At 37.2% G+C, this 18,050-nt stretch overlaps 1 protein-coding gene across 1 annotated transcript; it reads left to right on the plus strand.

Moving 5' to 3' along the window:
• The first annotated feature begins 3,390 nt into the window (after positions 1-3,390).
• Positions 3,391-17,168, plus strand: LOC105468960 (RNA binding motif protein 45). The gene is made up of 9 exons (XM_011719441.3): positions 3,391-3,805; positions 7,259-7,381; positions 9,052-9,178; positions 11,278-11,400; positions 12,190-12,369; positions 14,520-14,649; positions 14,827-14,911; positions 15,123-15,286; positions 16,968-17,168. Exons 1-9 carry the CDS (start codon positions 3,506-3,508, stop codon positions 17,158-17,160), a joined length of 1,425 nt encoding a protein of 474 aa, XP_011717743.1. The 5' UTR covers positions 3,391-3,505; the 3' UTR covers positions 17,161-17,168.
• The last annotated feature ends 882 nt before the right edge of the window (positions 17,169-18,050 follow it).

Here is an 18,050-nt window from a genome sequence, read left to right on the forward strand (position 1 = left end):
TATCACCAACTAAGCAAGTCTCATTGTACTTGAGTTTGGAAAATAATGACAAAAATTTACTATTTGCTCCTGGCAATTCAAAAATTAGTCACAATATCACCTCTCATTTTAAAAAGAAAAAATTTGAGGGAGAAAGGTTTCAAAAAAATCTGAATTTCATGCGAAACAAACATGTATGCACATTCCAATAACAGTGCCTTATAGACTACATGTTCTAAAGCCTTGAAAAAAATTTAATCTGCAAATGCCCAGCATCTGGTTTCTTCTATTAAGCAGACTAACTAAAAATCTTTCTTTTAAACCTCAGACATTTTTAGGTGTTTTAGTTACATGTAATTCGTGTTCAAAGGTTTTATGATTTGAAGTGTAACAATTTGGTCATTGAGTGATGAAACGTTCTAAAATTGATTGTGATGATGCTTGCACAATGCTGTGAAGGTACTAAAAATGATTTAATTGAATACATCAAATGAGTGAATTGTATGATGTAAGAATTAGATCTCACTGGGTGTGGTGGGTCTCTCCTGTAATCCTAGCTACTTGGGAGGCATAGGCAAGAGAATCACTTAAGGCCAGTTCAAGATTGCCCCAGGCAACATAGTGAGACACCATCCCTTAAAAAAAAAGAAAGAAAGAAAGAAAGAAAGAAAGAAAGAAAGAAAGAAAGAAAGAAAGAAAGAAAGAAAAAATGAGAAGAATTATATCTCAATAAATTTGTTTAAAATAAATACATAAGTCATGAAGAAAATGTACTTACTATATTTTTAAATTTATAAGTAAATTTCTAATTTTCCTTGAATATGTCATATTTCACATAATTGAATAGTAAAGAAATTTTGCTTTCCTGGCATTTTACAATATTTCTGTTCCTGGTTTTGTTTTATGGAATCTTTTATCTTTTTTTGAGAAAAAAATTAACTGTTCTCAATAACAGCCTAAAATTTTCAGGACACCAATCAGTAGTCTTATTTCACAAAGAATAGAGATTGCCCAGTCAGAACAATTTGAGAAAATTACACATTTTCCACTAGATGGCACTGGTTTGCAAATAATATTGCTTTGCACTTCCTCTCATCAACAAAATTATTACACTATCAAATTATTTTCATTTACCTTGATTGTTGTGGATAGGATAAAGAGAAATGGAAAGTTAAGAAAAGATACTTCCTAGAGTTGCTCAGCCTCAGGGTAAACAGAGCCCTCATTACAGATATGGAATGTAATACAAGGAGAAATTATAAAAATCTTGTTAGTGCTAAATCCAGGGTAACAACCCACAATCCCTGACTCTCAGTAGTCATCACACAACTGTACAATATCAGGGGTGGGGAAGTGGATACCATAGTCAAAGGAAACAAGAAAATTAATCTCGATTGTGCCATTATACAAATATTATCTCATTTGATCTCTAAACTATGAACTCTATATATATTATCTCATATGAGCATAACTATACAAGGCTAAATGATTAACTCTGTGGGGGAGAAGAGTAATTATTTTGCTCAATACTACATCCCTTCAGTATAACACAGTGCCTAACACATATAAGATAGTCAAAAATACTTATTAAGTGAATGGGTGAATTAATTAAACTTGATAGTCATGCTCCTGCATATATTAGGTGGCTATCAAGCTTAACTAATGCAACTATAAAATAATATGTATTACCTATTTAGTAGGTAATATTATTCCTACTTTACAGTTAAGGAAACTGAAGCTGCAAGTATTAAGTAACTTGTCCAAGCTCCCACAATTCAGTAGCAAAACCATGTAACATGATCTGACATTACTTTGCATTATATATTTACATGTCAGATTTCCACAGTGGGGGAAAACAAGCCCTCAGGACATGTCTTTCCTTTTCCTCATTATATATCTAGCTCCTGGCATGGAGCCTGGCACATAGTTGGAGCACAGTAAATATTTATCTGGTTGACTTCATAGCAACCTAGGTCTTAGCACCAGAACTTGTTCATTTGAAGAACTCTGCCTTCAGTCTACGTAGGGGTTTATTCCTTTCACTTCATTCCAATGCCACTGCTAAATCGAGACCTTGTTTCTGGATTTCTACTGGATTTCTGACCTCTCCTCTAAGGCCTGTTAACAAGAAGGCGTTTCCCACTTTGCTTGCACTCTATGATTTCTCTTAGTTCCACAGGTGAGCAGTCCACCCTCACTGCCCTCCAACCCCAGGGTTGTTTGTAGAAGTTGAGTAAATCAACAGATGGAGTTAGTTCTGGGTTTTTTGTTGTTCATGTTTGAGACAGAGTCTCACTCTATCACCCAGGCTGGAGGGCAGTGCCGCAATCTCTTCCTCCTGAGTTCACGCCATTCTCTTGCCTCAGCCTCCTGAGTAGCTGGGACTACAGGCGCCCGCCACCACGCCTGGCTAATTCTTTTGTATTTTTTTAGTAGAGAGGGAGTTTCACCGTGTTAGCCAGGATGGTCTTGGTTTCCTGACCTCGTGATCCACCCGCCTCGGCCTCCCAAAGTGCTGGAATCACAGGCGTGAGCCACCACTCCCGGCCAAGTTAGTTCTGGTTTTAGCTGTACTTTTATCTCTATTACTTTGGCTATGCTATAGGCCTCAGTTTCCTCATCTCTAACAAATGAGGTTGAAATGGAATGATCTCAAATGTTCCTTTCCACTCTAATGCTGTGTAGTTTGAACTCTGTCCTATATTGATCGTCTATTGAGCTTATGATCAAGATGATGACAAAGGACTCTCCTCTTTGACCAAAACTTAGTTAGGCTCCTCTGAGTCCTCTGCTTGACTAGGCTTGATCTTGGGCTGTCTGTCCTTGTAGAATCCAATTTCAGCAAGATTCAGTGTAGTGAAAATCCAGTATCTGACCACCATGGATATCAATCACCCTGGCCTGCCTTCAGCAAGTATCCTGTCAAGTTGGTTTAGCCAGAATCCTCCTTAACCCTGATGTACCCTCTTAGTAATTTTCCATCCACTGACCTCCCACCCAGCTTCTTGGTTAGAAATGTGTCCTTATTAGAGTCAAAATTCAGTCCAATCTCTCTCTCCCACTGCAAGACCCCATTGCAGCTGTCCCTGGACCTATCACCATGTCTCCTTTTGTCAAAGTTGGCCTTCCTGTACCATCTCTAATGAGTGTCATGAATAATTTTCTCTTTAACACTGGAAAGAATCCTTGGCCTTAGGGGTGGGGTAAAGCCAGCGTTGGGAAAGCCTGTGCAGTAGGCAGCGCTTTTCTGCCTGCAGGGAACAAGGATTACACAATTGATACTTGGGCTGAGGCTCAGCTGGGTTGGAGACTTAGACTGCGTCAGGGTCCCCCGCGTCGCCAGGGGGCGCTGCAGGCCGCTCCCCGGAAGGCCGCATCCTGCGCGGCTGGACAGCGCCTGGCGCAGGACTCCTCTCTCTCCCGGAAGCGGAGCAACGAGCCCGCAAAGCCTGGGTGTGAGACAGCAGCGGTGGCAGACACCGCAGAAGCAAAGAGCACTGAGGCTCTTGCATTCAGGTGGAGTGCCATGGACGAAGCTGGCAGCTCTGCGAGCGGCGGGGGCTTCCGCCCGGGCGTGGACAGCCTGGACGAACCGCCCAACAGCCGCATCTTCCTTGTGATCAGCAAGTACACGCCTGAGTCGGTGCTGAGGGAGCGCTTCTCGCCTTTTGGCGACATCCAGGACATCTGGGTGGTGCGGGACAAGCACACTAAGGAATCCAAGGGCATTGCTTTCGTCAAGTTCGCCCGCAGCTCACAGGCCTGCAGGGCCATGGAGGAGATGCATGGCCAGTGCCTCGGCCCCAACGACACCAAGCCCATCAAGGTGCGGGTGCCCGGGTCGGGGTGCCCTCGGGGGAAGGAGTGGGCCTTTCGGACCTCCCTTCACCTGCCGCTCTGCCGGGGTGAGGGAGGAGTGGAACATCCGTTCCCGGCAGCTGACCAGACAGCACCTGGTGTAGGGACAGGGGCTGCTTTGAGGAGAGGCTCCCCTCCCACGAAGCTGCGCTGGGTTGCAGGGAAGGGGACGGGAAGCGGAATGTTTGCCCCCCGAGAGCGGACCAGGCAACCGCGGCCACCGGGTGACAGAACAGCAGTGGCTGGGCGTCCTCTCTCCCTCGCCCTCACTAATCCACCAGCTCTTGAGTTCACTGCCAAACTCGTCCTAGCCTACTTTGAGTACTTTTCTGACCTTCTTCTCTCAGATGCCCAGAATTTCCATTATAACAAACGGAAAAACTCTGCTTTTCCTCAGGTAGAGATGAGGTGTTAACAACTTGACAAAAGTACTTTAAACTGGGGACCTCTGGTGTTGGACGTTTTCCCAGTACCAGACAAAAGAATACATGTATATAATACTAAGTGCAGGTGTTTAAAACGGTCACTGTTACATATTCATCACATTTTGTTGTTTTGGAAAATTATTTTGAACGAGCTCTGTTTCTGAAAGTGTTAATAGCATACATTTGGTTCTTGACCCTTTCTGTTACTGCAAATTTTCTTTGAAAGCAGACCAAAGTAAACTGCCTTAAGAAGAGCCAAATCATTGTGATAATGACACATGTCAGGAAGGATCATTTTGAGGGTTATTTGACATAATCTGTGCTTTCAGCACAGTGCCTCGCACAGGGTAAGCCCTCAATATGTCCTTGTTGTTGATCGGTAATAGCCAAGATGTCACTGCTTACTCCCTGTGATCTCAAATCAGGACTCAGTCCTGAGAATCTGGCAATTGCTTAAATTGTACCCTTCGTCTGCCCCATGTAAATAGTTGCTATGTATGTTATTCTGTTGGTACTTTGCACAAAAATATTTTCTCAATTTTTAAAAAAATTGTTTTCCAAATTGAGAATGGTATTATTATGGACTTATGTAAATAAAGGACTCAGAGATATTTCAGTCTCTGGAAGTCTTGCTCCATGCACAAAAGAGAAGGAGCCTGGGAATATACCAGTAACACGGTAAACAGTCCCTTCCTCCCACCTCTCCAACCCTCTGAAGTGTGTCAGAATAGGAGAGCAACAAAATTAATTTAGGGTCACAGCATACAGGATCAGGAGTTGACAAACTTTTTCTGTAAAGGGCTGGCTAGTAAATATTTTAGGCTTTGTGGGCCACATACAGTCTCTGTCACAAATCCTTGTCTGTTTTTACAGTTTTTAAGGACAGTTTTTACAGTCCTTAAAAACTGTAAAAACAGTTCTTACATCATGGGCTATACCAAAAATGGAGCTGTAGTTTGCTGACCTCTGTAGTAGACTGATGTGTTTCATCACTGTCCAATTATGACCTTAATGGAGAGGGTTTTTATATTTTGAGTGTAACATGGCCACAGAGCCCATGTGGACAACCCAAGAAAAGGTGCCATATTTGAAATTGGTGGACCACCTTCCCCTGATAAATTTCTACAAGAGAAATTAAAGGCCCAGCACTGAAATGTACCTTCTCTTTTAGCTGCAGAGAAATTAAAGATCTTGTTCCCAAAAAGAAATAAACTACTATTTTCTTTGTCACATTTTTGACTATTCAGTTTTAGCCAGAAGGTTGTTTCACTGTAGTACCTAGCTAGACAGTCTAGTTTCATTTGTTTTCTTTCTTTTTTTTTTTTTTTTTTTTTTTTGAGACAGAATCTCGCTGTGTCACCCAGGCTAAAGTGCAGTGGCTTCTTGATCACAGCTCACTGTAGCCTCTACCTCCCAGACTCAAGCAATCCTCTTGCCTCATCCTCCCTCTCAAGTAGCTGGGACTACAGATGTGCACCACCATGCCCAGCTAATTTTTTTATTTTTCATAGAGACAGGGTCTCACTATGTTGCCTAGGCAGGTCTCAAACTCTTGGGCTCAAGCGATCCTCCCATTTCAACCTCCCATTACAGTTGTGAGCCACCACACCCTAACAGCCTAGTTTCATTCAGCAGCTGCAGCTCGAGCCATCTTCGACTGGAACACTCTTGTGTTGTTTTCAGCATTTCCAGTTAAATTAATTCAGCTTCAGTATTTCTATCGTACTTTGCTTTTGCAAAGTTTCAGAGGATCTATAACACAAGAATATTATCATACCAGGCCTCAGCCAGAAAAGATTGTCCAAGTAAAAGTTATTCTGTGACCAACTATTTATCTGGCGGAAAGGGGGAAACCTAGAAAACAGAAGAAAAAAATCTTGGCTTTAGTTTTGCAAGAATGCTTCTTATCTAGAGCCTATGAACGCTCATAGTCTTTGAAGGTGAAAATTTATGGGAGAAATCTACCATGAGGAGGTTAATTATTTTACATACATTCTACATAGACTGTCTCCTTTGTCAGAGATTTGAAACACCTCAGTCCTCTAAAATGTAGAAATCTGTGTTCTGATGGCACTTCCAATTTCATCTTACCTGAGATTCTTTTTTTTTTCTCTAATGTCTTTGCATATACTTAAAGCTTCCCTATTTGTATTTCCCTATTTACCATTTATTACTGATATCAGCCACAAAACTCTAGTGGGCCATTTCTGTGTTACTCAATAGTTGTACTCATATAGTGCTTGACATATAGCATAGATTTACTGTAGGAATAACTAGAAGTAGACTATAAAGGGATATGTCTCTAATACTGTGGTTTTCTTAGTTGCTGCTTCCTACTCTGGAATTTCATAAGTTCCAGTTTTTTCATGCTTGGATGATATAGAGCCCCCTTTACCAGCAGTGGATTAGAGACCAAGATATAGAGACCCCTTTAAAGGAAAGAGAAACAAACAATGCAAGGACCCTTGTTTATGGTGTTTTAATTTATTATATTACATTTATTCAAATTGCTCTGGCTAAAAACAAATGCAAAAGTAGAAATACATTTGGGAAAAAAACAATGCAGAGATTGGTATTAGCTCGTAAAAAAAAGTCATTGCAGGCCCAGCACGGTGGCTCACACCTGTAATCCTAGCATTTTGGAAGGTCAAAGTGGGAGGATCACTTGAGCCCAGGAATTCGTGACCATCTTGGGCAACATAGCAAGACCTTGTTTCTATAAATGTTAAAAAATTAGCTGGGTGTTGTGGTATGTGTCTGTGGTCCCAGCTACTTGGGAGGCTGAGGTGGGAGGATCACTTGAGCCTAGAACGTTGAAACTGCAGTGAGCCATGATCACACCACTACACTCCAGCTTGGGTGACACAGCGAGACCCCATCTCAAAAAAAATAAATAAATAAAAAGTCATTGCAAGAATAATTGCTTTTGAAAAAAATTTAAGAAATGGGAAAATAGTTGACATTATTTTATTTTGGGAGTTTTGTTTGTTTCTTAGGTTTTCATTGCACAGTCCCGATCATCTGGAAGTCACCGAGATGTTGAAGATGAAGAACTTACAAGAATCTTTGTTATGATACCAAAGTCCTACACAGAGGAAGATCTGCGGGAAAAATTTAAGGTACTTATTCTAATCAGCTAGCATATGTGATAACTCATAGTCCTATACAGGTTGTATGGGTACTAAATCTGAAGTGTCATTGGAATAAGGTCAATAGAGTAGTCGTGGGGAATTATATAACTGTTTTCATCAATTTCAATCTACTTTTTAAATATTAAACCTAGCATAAATTAGTTTTCAAAATTAAAGAATATATAAAAACTAGAAAACAGTAATGGTAGTCTCCCCCTACTTTATTGTGAAAGTAGAGATTCACAGAAATGAAGTATAAAACTCAGAAACTTTTAAGTAAAGTCACACAGTTAGTAGGTCGTAGAGCTATGATTTAAACCCAGGCTATCGGAGTCTGGAGCCTGCTCTTGGTCTTTAAAATTTCAAAGCATGCTCTTTTCACTCCCCTCTGTTGCCTGGCATGTAAAGGCGAATCAGGCAGACCTGAGTGTGTGAACTGTATTATCTAGTATTTAGAAAAGGCCTATGGTATGTTGACATGGTACTCATTCACAGAAAGGCTTATTCTTTGAAGAGTTTTTGTCCTAAAATTGGGCCTTTGAAGGAGTTATATTTAAAGAAGAAAACATAAGTATAGCTCTGACCTATATAAATGAAATTTGAGGATAATTTTAAGTCTTTTTAGCCATTAACTTATGCAGTGATAAGCTTTCACACAGATTATTAAAAAGCAATTTTTAAATTGTTTTGAGTTGTAGTTCTTTATCTTTTTTCTACTAATCCTACCATGATTTGGGTGGCAACAAGCAAGAAAGAAAACAAGCAGTAAAAAGTAATTTTCAAACTTTCACTCCTACCCCAATTGAGAATTCAATAAAATACTTCAAAAATAGTAAATACCAAAAACATATATTTTATGCCTCCTCCAGTGGTAAGGAAAATGTTTTTTACCTTAAATATTTATAAATTTTTATCTTTTCCTGAAAGAACAAATATTACACTTTAATCTAGTGTACGATAATTAAGTTGACAATTGATTACTTAAGAATTTATCAAATAAATAATATCAATTATATTGCATATTTCTTTGAACATTAAAAGTAAGCACTACTGCATGTTTCTCAGAATAGTAACTTTCTGAGTGAACCAGCATATTTTAGAGATACTCTTTGAAAAGCACTCCTTCAAAAGAATACACAATCATTTATGTTCCTGTTAGAAGACAGACAAGTAATTATAGCTAATGTTCTTTGAGTGTGTTCCAAGCCCCATGTAAGCACTTTACGTGTTTTACTTCAATTAACCCTTAAACAACCCTGTGATGTAGATACTACTGTTGGGCCCATTTAATAAAGAGGTAGGCACAGAGAGAATAAGTAAACTGCCTAATTAATGAGTGGTTGATTCAGGATTTCAATCTAGAAAGTTTAATTCCAGAGCTCTGGCTCTTAACCACTGTTGAGCAAGACTTTGGAGCTATCCAGACCATGTACAAATTCTTACTCTTCTTCTGTGACTTTGTCCCTCTTTGGTTTCTCTAAAGCCTAGCTTCCTCGTCTGTGAAATAAGCATATTTGCATATTGCAATATCTGCATAGTTTATACTGTTTATTTCTTTGTTTGCATGCAAGGGTAACATATAAACAACATTTTGGTTCTGAAATACTCTGTTCAATTAATTTTATATCCCCGGAAATCATGTCTTTTAACTCTTTTAGGTGTATGGAGATATCGAGTATTGCAGCATTATTAAGAATAAAGTCACTGGAGAAAGTAAAGGTTTGGGCTACGTACGATACTTAAAACCATCACAAGCTGCCCAAGCAATAGAAAACTGTGATCGAAGTAAGGATATGTTTGTTTAACATTGTTAAAAACTTTTGTAAAAATTTCTGATTATTCTAAATAACTGAATTTAATATGGGTTTTTGATAATAACTGTATCTGCTAATGTAATTTTAGCAGTGGCTAAATATTTACAGTCCAAGGAAGAAAAATATTTTGGGGCTATGATTAAACATTTATTGAGGCACTATCTTGAAGAAATAAGAACAACTACATTAACTTAGTAAGTGAAATGCATACCTTGGGTATTATTTGTATAGGTTTTTAGGGTTTTTTAAGTGTATTTTAGAATTTTATGTATTAAAAACTTGACTTACCTTTTCAGGGTTTTTAAAATATTCTTTATATTTGTTTATATTTGATCTACATCCCAAAGAGTATAAAGTATAATTAATAAACCTATAGGTTAAGGATAAGATTTATAAGATGTGCTAACATAGGTAATTGGTATAGATAGGGTTAATTTCAAGCTAGAATGACATGAATGTGATCTTCTGTTGTTGCTGTATATATAAAGAATAAGAATTTTAAAGATGTCAAGGAGAATATTCTTTGTTGGTGTACTTCTAGTTAGGTATATTGATATGTAGAATGATTAAATTACTGGATTTTAGGACATTATAAAAATCTACACATACTGGAAAGAATTACTGTTAATCAGTAGAATTCTTCGATACCCCGAAGGTACATATGAAAATTTTCTCTTAGATCCTTCTGAATTTCTCATTTAGCCAGCACTAACTGAGTACCTGCAGTATACTGATCAATATGCTAAGTAGAGAGATACAGATGAAGTATATGGCAGCCCTCACATTTAAGGAATTTATAGCTGTATTGGGTAGCCAAGATCTAATAGGCAAAAAATAAAGAATAATGGAAGAACTTTTTTAAAAGGCTCTTTGAAAGCAAGAAGTATGTCTTATTAGTCTGTCACTCCAGGTATCTAGTACAATAATAGGCCCTCAATAAAGATTTATTAAGCTCTCTATAAAAGTAACTGCCATTTATAGTAGACTCAGTAAGAATTTGCCAAATGAAAAAAAAAATGTTCATAAGTGTATGGTAGAGTCTGTCAGTGGTGAAAAACAAGTGTGCTGGATGAGCGTGGCAACACATGCCAAGGGGGTAGGACTTGTGTCTGGTGTCGAGTAGGCAGGACAGAACGTGAGAGCAGTGCTAGCAGAGGCACCATGCCAGGAATAAACATGTCTTTTGCTTAGTGTTGTGAAGGCAGCTGTCTGAGTAAAGCACAGTATTTCTGTTGAGACATTCTGAGACACAGTTAACTAGGTACATTGGAACATGGGAACAATATATGGGAGGTTAGGAAAAGTTCAAGGTTAGTCCGCATTAGAATTCCTTTGTAGATTGTTTAGAAAGACAAAAGTAAGAACAGTTGATCTAACCCCACAGTATTAATGATAGATTTCCAGAGAAGGATTCAAACGAGCTGGTTTTATCCTTTTTAAGCCACTGAATAATGTGAAGAAAACTGAACCCTTGAAATATGCCCATGTGCACATAAATGCATAATAAGCATTTTATTTAAAGTTTCAGAGGGTTCATGGAGTCTTCCCACCTTTTGAAGCTCATCCTTGGTCCCCTAGTTAAGAACCCTTGATCCAGAAGCAAAAAAAATCCAGTTAAAGGGCTGTTGTAATTAACTGAAGAGAATCTAAATTAAAAACAGAAGCAGGGAAGTTAGGGTAAAAGATAGCATATTCCAATTGTGCGCATTTCAAAGGAAGAACGTTGGTGACAGGTTAAATATGAAGAAGCCCTACAGGATTTTGATGTTGAGGAGCTTAAGTGAATGAATGATGATATTATCTGTAACAGGGGAAGATGGGAAGGGATAGCATAGAATTGCTGATCTTTCATGTCTACATTGACCCATAATTTGGTATACTTGCTGTTTGTCATTTACTCTTTGCCATCTTCCAGAAAGCAAAGAAGTAGGTCTGGAGGAGATGGCCATTGTATAGATTTTCCTTTGTACAATTATATTTATAAAGCTGAGTCAGGCACTAGCAATCAAGTATATTTGCAGGTATGTTAAATTTGCTATGAAACTTGAAATTCATGGGTTTTCTTTTCAGGTTTTAGAGCAATCTTGGCTGAACCTAAAAATAAAGCATCTGAATCCTCTGAACAAGATTATTATAGTAATATGAGGCAAGAGGCTTTGGGACATGAACCTAGAGTAAATATGTTTCCATTTGGTAAGTAGGCGACCTTTACTTTTAATAGTATAATGTAGTATATGCGATCTAACTTGGGTTTTAAAAAATACTCTGTTATCGGGCATCTATAAATTTCACCTAGTGAATAAAAATCTTAAATGTAGGTTTTTTTTATTCCTAAAAAGTGGATTATGACTCCTAAAGTTCTTAATATTTAATACTTATTTTGTTTAACTGATTTCTAATTATAGTTTTCTCTGTTTAATTACGCATTCCTCATATTAGAAACTATTGCCACTGCCACATATCACCGCCACTTTTTTGGGTGAGCTTCTGCCGCTGTACAGCTGACCAAAAACTTAAAAAGACATATGTAGATATCCTCTCAGTATGAGTCCTAAAATTTTGTCCCAGAACTACTGCTGCTTTAAAATTAGGGCTACAGAAAAGAGAGGAATGGTAAAAGTAGAAGCTCTAATAGAAAAAGGGGAAAATGGGTAATGAAAGTAAGGCCTGTGAATGTTATTTGACATAAACTTTCAGGTAAAATACTTGCCATATTTTTCAGTTTTGCATACTAAACTTATTTCTGTGAAATTAGACTATGCATTTCTTCTTATATTTCTGCATTAAAGGTAGGGCAGTGGGGAGAGTTGTCTGTTTTCTTGTCATTAGTCTCATCAGTAGTTCTGATGACCAGAAGCCTATTACAAAATACAGTGCTTTTATTCAGTACAATGGACTCTTTGTATTCTAGTATTTAAAATGTTAAGTGAATTGTTGGCTGTGTAGAAATCTAAAGATTTACTTTTTTTTATATTGTTGGAGAACAACAATCTGAATTTTCAAGTTTTGACAAGAATGACAGCCGAGGCCAGGAAGCAATCTCCAAACGCTTGTCAGTTGTATCAAGAGTTCCTTTCACTGAAGAACAGCTTTTCAGCATTTTTGATATAGTACCAGGATTGGAATATTGTGAAGTTCAACGAGATCCTTATTCAAATTATGGTAAAATAACATTCACATTTTTATATATATATATATATATATATACACACACACACACACACACACACACAGAGTTTTGTTAAAATGGCTTTTCTCCAGTGGCACTTTTATGTCAGATATTGCTCATGTGAGAGGAATTTGATCTCTCCTTTTTCTCTACTTTAGACTTCAAAATATGATGATACCTTAATAAACAAAGCCCTGGAAATATATCTTCTTTTTACAAAATTATTCACTGTAAAATATATTTTAACTCCCACAAAATATAACATTCTGTATTCCAGTTGCACAACAAAAAATGCCTCAGGATAGAGCCTCTGTCTCCGTGTACTCTTTTGGTTAATGCTAGACAAAGTTATGAAACTCACAAAGTTTCCTCCTCATTCATCCCTAGATCTCTTTCTCTTAAATTTATATCCCTCCTTCCGTTCATTCCAAGCATCTAAATGCCCTACTTCTCTCTCTGCTTCTTCCAATTCTCAGTGGAAGCAAGACTCCAATATCAGCCATTTGAACTTATTAATTAGTTAATTGATTACACCCATTATCTAGCATTAGCTAACCCATCTTTGTGTTTTAAGCATTTGATTTTATTAAGGCTCTTTGTTAATGGAGGCATTGTGGCATAATGGGAAAGTTTGGCCTTCCATTTTGCATCAGAATCAAGTACAAATCCCAGCAGTGGCATGTAGCTTTGAGACCTTGGCAATTTGCTTATCCCCTCTGAGCCTCTCTTTGCTCATATGTAAAATGGGATCATTGACACTTTCTTTGCCAGGGTTGGGTAAGAATTAGAGATAATATATGTAAAATAACCTAATGCAAGTTCTGGCATGTAATAGGGCATTCAGTAAATCTAAGGTGTTTTTTTTTTCTTTGTTAGTGAGGGGTGGTAGAGAAATCATACTTGGTTGGCATTTCTTCCAGTTTTGTAAGGATACCTGATTTAGTCCTTTTAGAGTGACATGGCTGTTGACACAGAGGTAGTGATGTGAGTTTGGTCATGTGGACCAACAGGACTAAGGTAACTCCACCCTTCATACAGACACCCCTACATACTCACTAGTACCTGACCCAGCACTAGTCTTTTTGTAGAGCTGTCTTTGAGCCATCCCCAACCTTAACCCGATCATATGTTGTCATTCTCCGTTCTAAGACTTCTAGGTACACATTTTTGTGTTCTCTGGCACATTTGTTATATGCATGTGAAGTTGTGTTTATTTTGTTTTGTTCCCTCCCTTTTATCTGGTATGTTGAAATGTGTTTGTTCCTGTACCTCCTGTTTTGTTTCTCTGGTTGGATGTGTCTGAAACATACGTGTCATTGGAACATCTTTTTATTAAGAGAGGTGTCATCATATAGTTCGAATCTCATTTGAATTAACTTTATATGGTCATTTGATTTCTGCATTTTATTTTAATTCCATTAAAATATTGGATGCTTGGGTTTCCAGATGAACATAAATTATAAGTGTTTCCCCAGTGGTCTGTATTATAAATGTGAAAACCTTTTGATTGTGTCACAAGCTCCTGGGCTCTCTAAGGAATGCATTATAACATTGTCCCTGCCTTCAGCATCACCCTCCTAAATTGAAATTCATCCCTTTGGCAGAAATCTCTCCAAAGGAATGTAAAATATGTCACTTGTGATCTGAGATCCTCTGTTCCCTATCTTTTTGTTTTTCATTCAAATCACTTTTCCTCTCTCTACTGCTGCAGATAGCCAGGATGAGTATATATTCTTTTCAACTATCACTTCTCATTCCATTTCCTACCCAGTATGGTTGGGAAAATCTTAAAATTTCAAAGTAGATTTCAAAGAATAAAAATTTAGACTTTTAAGTATATTGGTGTCATATAAGAAAAGCCAGTATCCTAAAATTAAATTTATTAGACAGGGTGTATGTTAATATTCCATTTTCCTTAAAATATCATGTTCATATTTTTCCCTAAATTATTTCTTCCTTTTGTAGGAATACACTTGTTGCACATATGATAACAGAACTGTGTTTTCTGATACATTTGACTCTGTATTTACTAGTTATGTGATATTAGAGTTCTATATGGTTTCACTTTTGAGATAGATTGTAACATAGGCCTTAGGCACTCAATCTGCTTTCCTTTTTCATTTCTGCATATTCTCTATTTTAGGTCATGGAGTGGTTCAGTATTTTAATGTAGCATCAGCTATTTATGCAAAATACAAATTACATGGATTTCAGTACCCTCCTGGGAATCGAATAGGTGTTTCCTTCATTGATGATGGAAGTAATGCAACAGAGTAAGTACCATTCCAGGAGTGTCTAAAGCCGAGCTTTGAGTGTACATGATTGATAGGACTTGAAGAATAAAAATAGAAAACAGTTGACCTCTCAGGTGAGAAAGTCACACAAAACAAGTTACTGTTAAAAGACTGAATATTTTTAGTTTTCTGTAAATTATCAGTTATTGTCTCCAGTCTCCTTAGAAAAATGGCAACACAGATGGTAGCTGCACAGCTTGCATCAATGGTGTGGAATAACCCAAGTCAGCAACAACTTATGGTAAGTAGGTAAGAATTTAACCTTTATAATATATCAATAGCATATAAAATAAATGTGAAGAGAAATCATACTTTGTTGATTGTCTATGTAAGAAAATTTTCAGAGCTATAGTGGAAGACCATATAGATGCCATGATACATATCTGTCTTTAGCTCTTGGCCAAAAATCCGTAAAGGGCATTTTTTTCTTTTTCTTGTTTACCTGTTAACAGCAATTTGGAGGAAGCTCTGGATCACAGTTGCCTCAAATCCAGACAGATGTTGTACTTCCATCATGCAAAAAAAAAGCCCCTCCTGAAACTCCTGTGAAAGAAAGACTTTTTATTGTGTTTAATCCTCATCCTTTACCTTTAGACGTATTAGAAGATATATTCTGGTAAGAAAGTTACACTTTTTGTTATATTTTATTTACACTAGTAATTTAATTATTCTCATAATCTAGACACTTCCTTCCTCCAGTACCTATCAGGTAGAGATGATTTGTTCTCTGGTTTTAAAAACTCCTCATTTGTATCATCTTTTTCAATTTCTGATTATTTTCTTCTCTTGTTTATCAGTCACACATCCTAAGGCTCCCTACAGAATTTCCTGCTACTTTGTTTTTGAAGACATAAAATGGGCCTGGTGCAGTGGCTCATGCCTGTAATCCCAACACTTTGGGAGGCTGAGGTGGGAGGATCGCTTGAGCTCAGGAGTTCAAGATCAGCCTGGGCAATATGGCAAAACCCCATCTCTACAAAAAAGACAAGAATTAGCCAGGCATGGTGGTACATGCCTTTGGTCCCAGCTACTTGGGAGGCTAAGGTGGCAGGATTGCTTTTGCCCAGGAGGTCAAGGTTGCAGTGCGCCAAGACTGTGCTACTGTACTCCAGCCTGGGTGACAGAGTGAGACCCTTTTTGTTTTTAGTGTTTTTTTTACTAAGCATCTTCTGTTTTGTTGGTGCATTGTTGGATCCTTAAGGGTTATCCATTTGCATTGTGTAAACAATTACTTGATTGTAGGGAAATACATATAAATGTTTTTTATAATAAAAAAGAGAAGTTTCTTATTTATTTTTGTGTTTTTAACATAACTCCTTTCTTCGATTTTTCTTTTAGGCCTTTTTCCCATTTGCCTTATAAGAATGTTAGTGAATTAGATAGATAGAAAACTTGTTAAAGAACTGCACAAAATATCAGGGACATAATGTGATAGTATATTGAGGCTCAAAAGGAAAAAAAATCAGGACATGGTTCAAGTGTTTTGACCTTTATTTAACTGATATATTTAGTTTTTTTCTTGAACCTCTTCTTTGTTCAAGGCAGGAACCGTGCTAAGTACAAGAGACATTATGTAAACAAAATATTAAATGGACAAGACATTATAGTTCTTGTCATCTTAGAGCTGATCTCATGTAGGAAACAGACAGGTAAACAGAAAATTACAACCCGGTGTGATTGTTGCTGTGATAAAGAATGTGTAAGATACATAGGAGGAGCAGTTACCTTAGAAACTCTGAGAAGCCTTGAAAGAAGGCAGGTGTATGTGGAGACCTGAAGGATAAAAATAATTTCTCCACAGGTGAAAGCTGGGAGTGTGCATGGTTATTTCTGCCATAGAGAATATAAAAGAAGGGCTATTATATAGGTAATTTGAGAGATTGTTAGGGAAGATGAAACTAAAGAGTCCAAGGACCATGTCAGAAAGGCTCTCGAGCTGTCTTAAGGGATTTGTTGTCACCATGGAGGCAGTGGGGAGCTGCAGAGGGGACTTTTAGGGAGTAAATGATCATATTTATGTTTTAGAAAGATCAATGAAAAGACAGAGTGGGAAATGGATTGAAGAGGGACAAGCCCAGGGGTAAGGAAACTAGTGAAAAAGGAATTAGATTAAGGAAAAGATGATGGTCTGAATGAGAATGAATAGAATTGACTGACTGAGATGTTTAAGATGACATGAGTTGGATGTCAGATGTGGGGAGAAGGGTGAAAAAGGAGTTAAGAATGGACTCCAAATTTTAGACCTGAGAAGCTGTATTTATCAATTTTGGTTGATTATTTTTTTCACTTTGTTTCAGTCGTTTTGGTAACCTGATCGAAGTTTACCTTGTATCAGGAAAAAATGTGGGGTATGCCAAGTATGCCGATAGAATAAGTGCTAATGACGCTATTGCCACTCTACATGGGAAGATTCTGAATGGGGTGAGACTTAAAGTTATGCTGGCAGATTCGCCAAGAGAAGAGTCTAACAAACGGCAAAGAACTTACTGATTCTTGAGGTAAGCCCTTTTTAATCTGAATTTTAAAACATATTGAGTAAATAGTATATGAGGAATATGTGTAAGTACTTTATGAACTTTTCTTTTTAGTGATTTAGAAGTAGTCAGTTAAAAGAGCTTTGCAACTATTTAAACTTTAAAAATTGTTGACATTTACTGAAGAATGTTTTTGCCCTTCTATAAAATAAAACCACATTTCAGTTTAGAAAGATAATTGTTTTTTGTTTGTGAAATCTTAGATTTTAAGAATTTGACTTTTTATTATGTGCTTATATAAACTTTAAAATTGTCCAGTGCTAGAATAAGGATTGCTTTAAAAAAAAAAAAATTGAAATACTTCTAAAGATTTTTAACTTGAAGAATTGGTGTCTTGAGTTATGAATTGAGGTAATTTATAACAGTCGTTTAGAAAGATAATGTTTTGACTTCTCTCTAATGAAATGCCTAAAAAGCAATATCAAATAATATATCATTTTTGGACCTTTTGAACCTAAATATTGGTGTTTTCTGGACTTATATTTGTGAGTTTTTGCATTAAAACAGTACCTTCAGAAAATATTCTCGTGTGCATATATGTATTTTTTAAGAAAACCTAACAATTTACCAAAAACTCTTTATTGTAAATTTTGATACATACAGCCATATGAATTCCATTTCCTATTTTATTTATTAGTTTCCAAAAATCAAACTACAATTTCTTTGACTGTGACAGTTAGTTTATATCTGTGTGGTTTGGGGAAATATTTCTTTGGCTTTTTTTTTTTTTAATCTTTTTTTCTGAGACGTCTCGGTCTGTCACCCAGACTGGAGTGCAGTGGTGAGATCTCAGCTCACTGCAACCTCCACCTCCTGGATACAAGCGATTCTCCTGCCTCAGCCTCC

This window comes from Macaca nemestrina, chromosome 11 (assembly GCF_043159975.1).
Source record: "Macaca nemestrina isolate mMacNem1 chromosome 11, mMacNem.hap1, whole genome shotgun sequence".
Taxonomy (NCBI): domain Eukaryota; kingdom Metazoa; phylum Chordata; class Mammalia; order Primates; family Cercopithecidae; genus Macaca; species Macaca nemestrina.

What these genes read in the sequence shown, in the direction of transcription:
- LOC105468960 (XM_011719441.3), top strand. Translation starts at nt 3,506, where the DNA reads ATGGACGAAGCTGGCAGCTCTGCGAGCGGCGGGGGCTTCCGCCCGGGC. An exon ending in ACGACACCAAGCCCATCAAG is followed by an intron (nt 3,806 to 7,258) that starts GTGCGGGTGCCC and finishes TTTGTTTCTTAG; the next exon opens with GTTTTCATTGCACAGTCCCG. An exon ending in AGTAAATATGTTTCCATTTG is followed by an intron (nt 11,401 to 12,189) that starts GTAAGTAGGCGA and finishes ATATTGTTGGAG; the next exon opens with AACAACAATCTGAATTTTCA.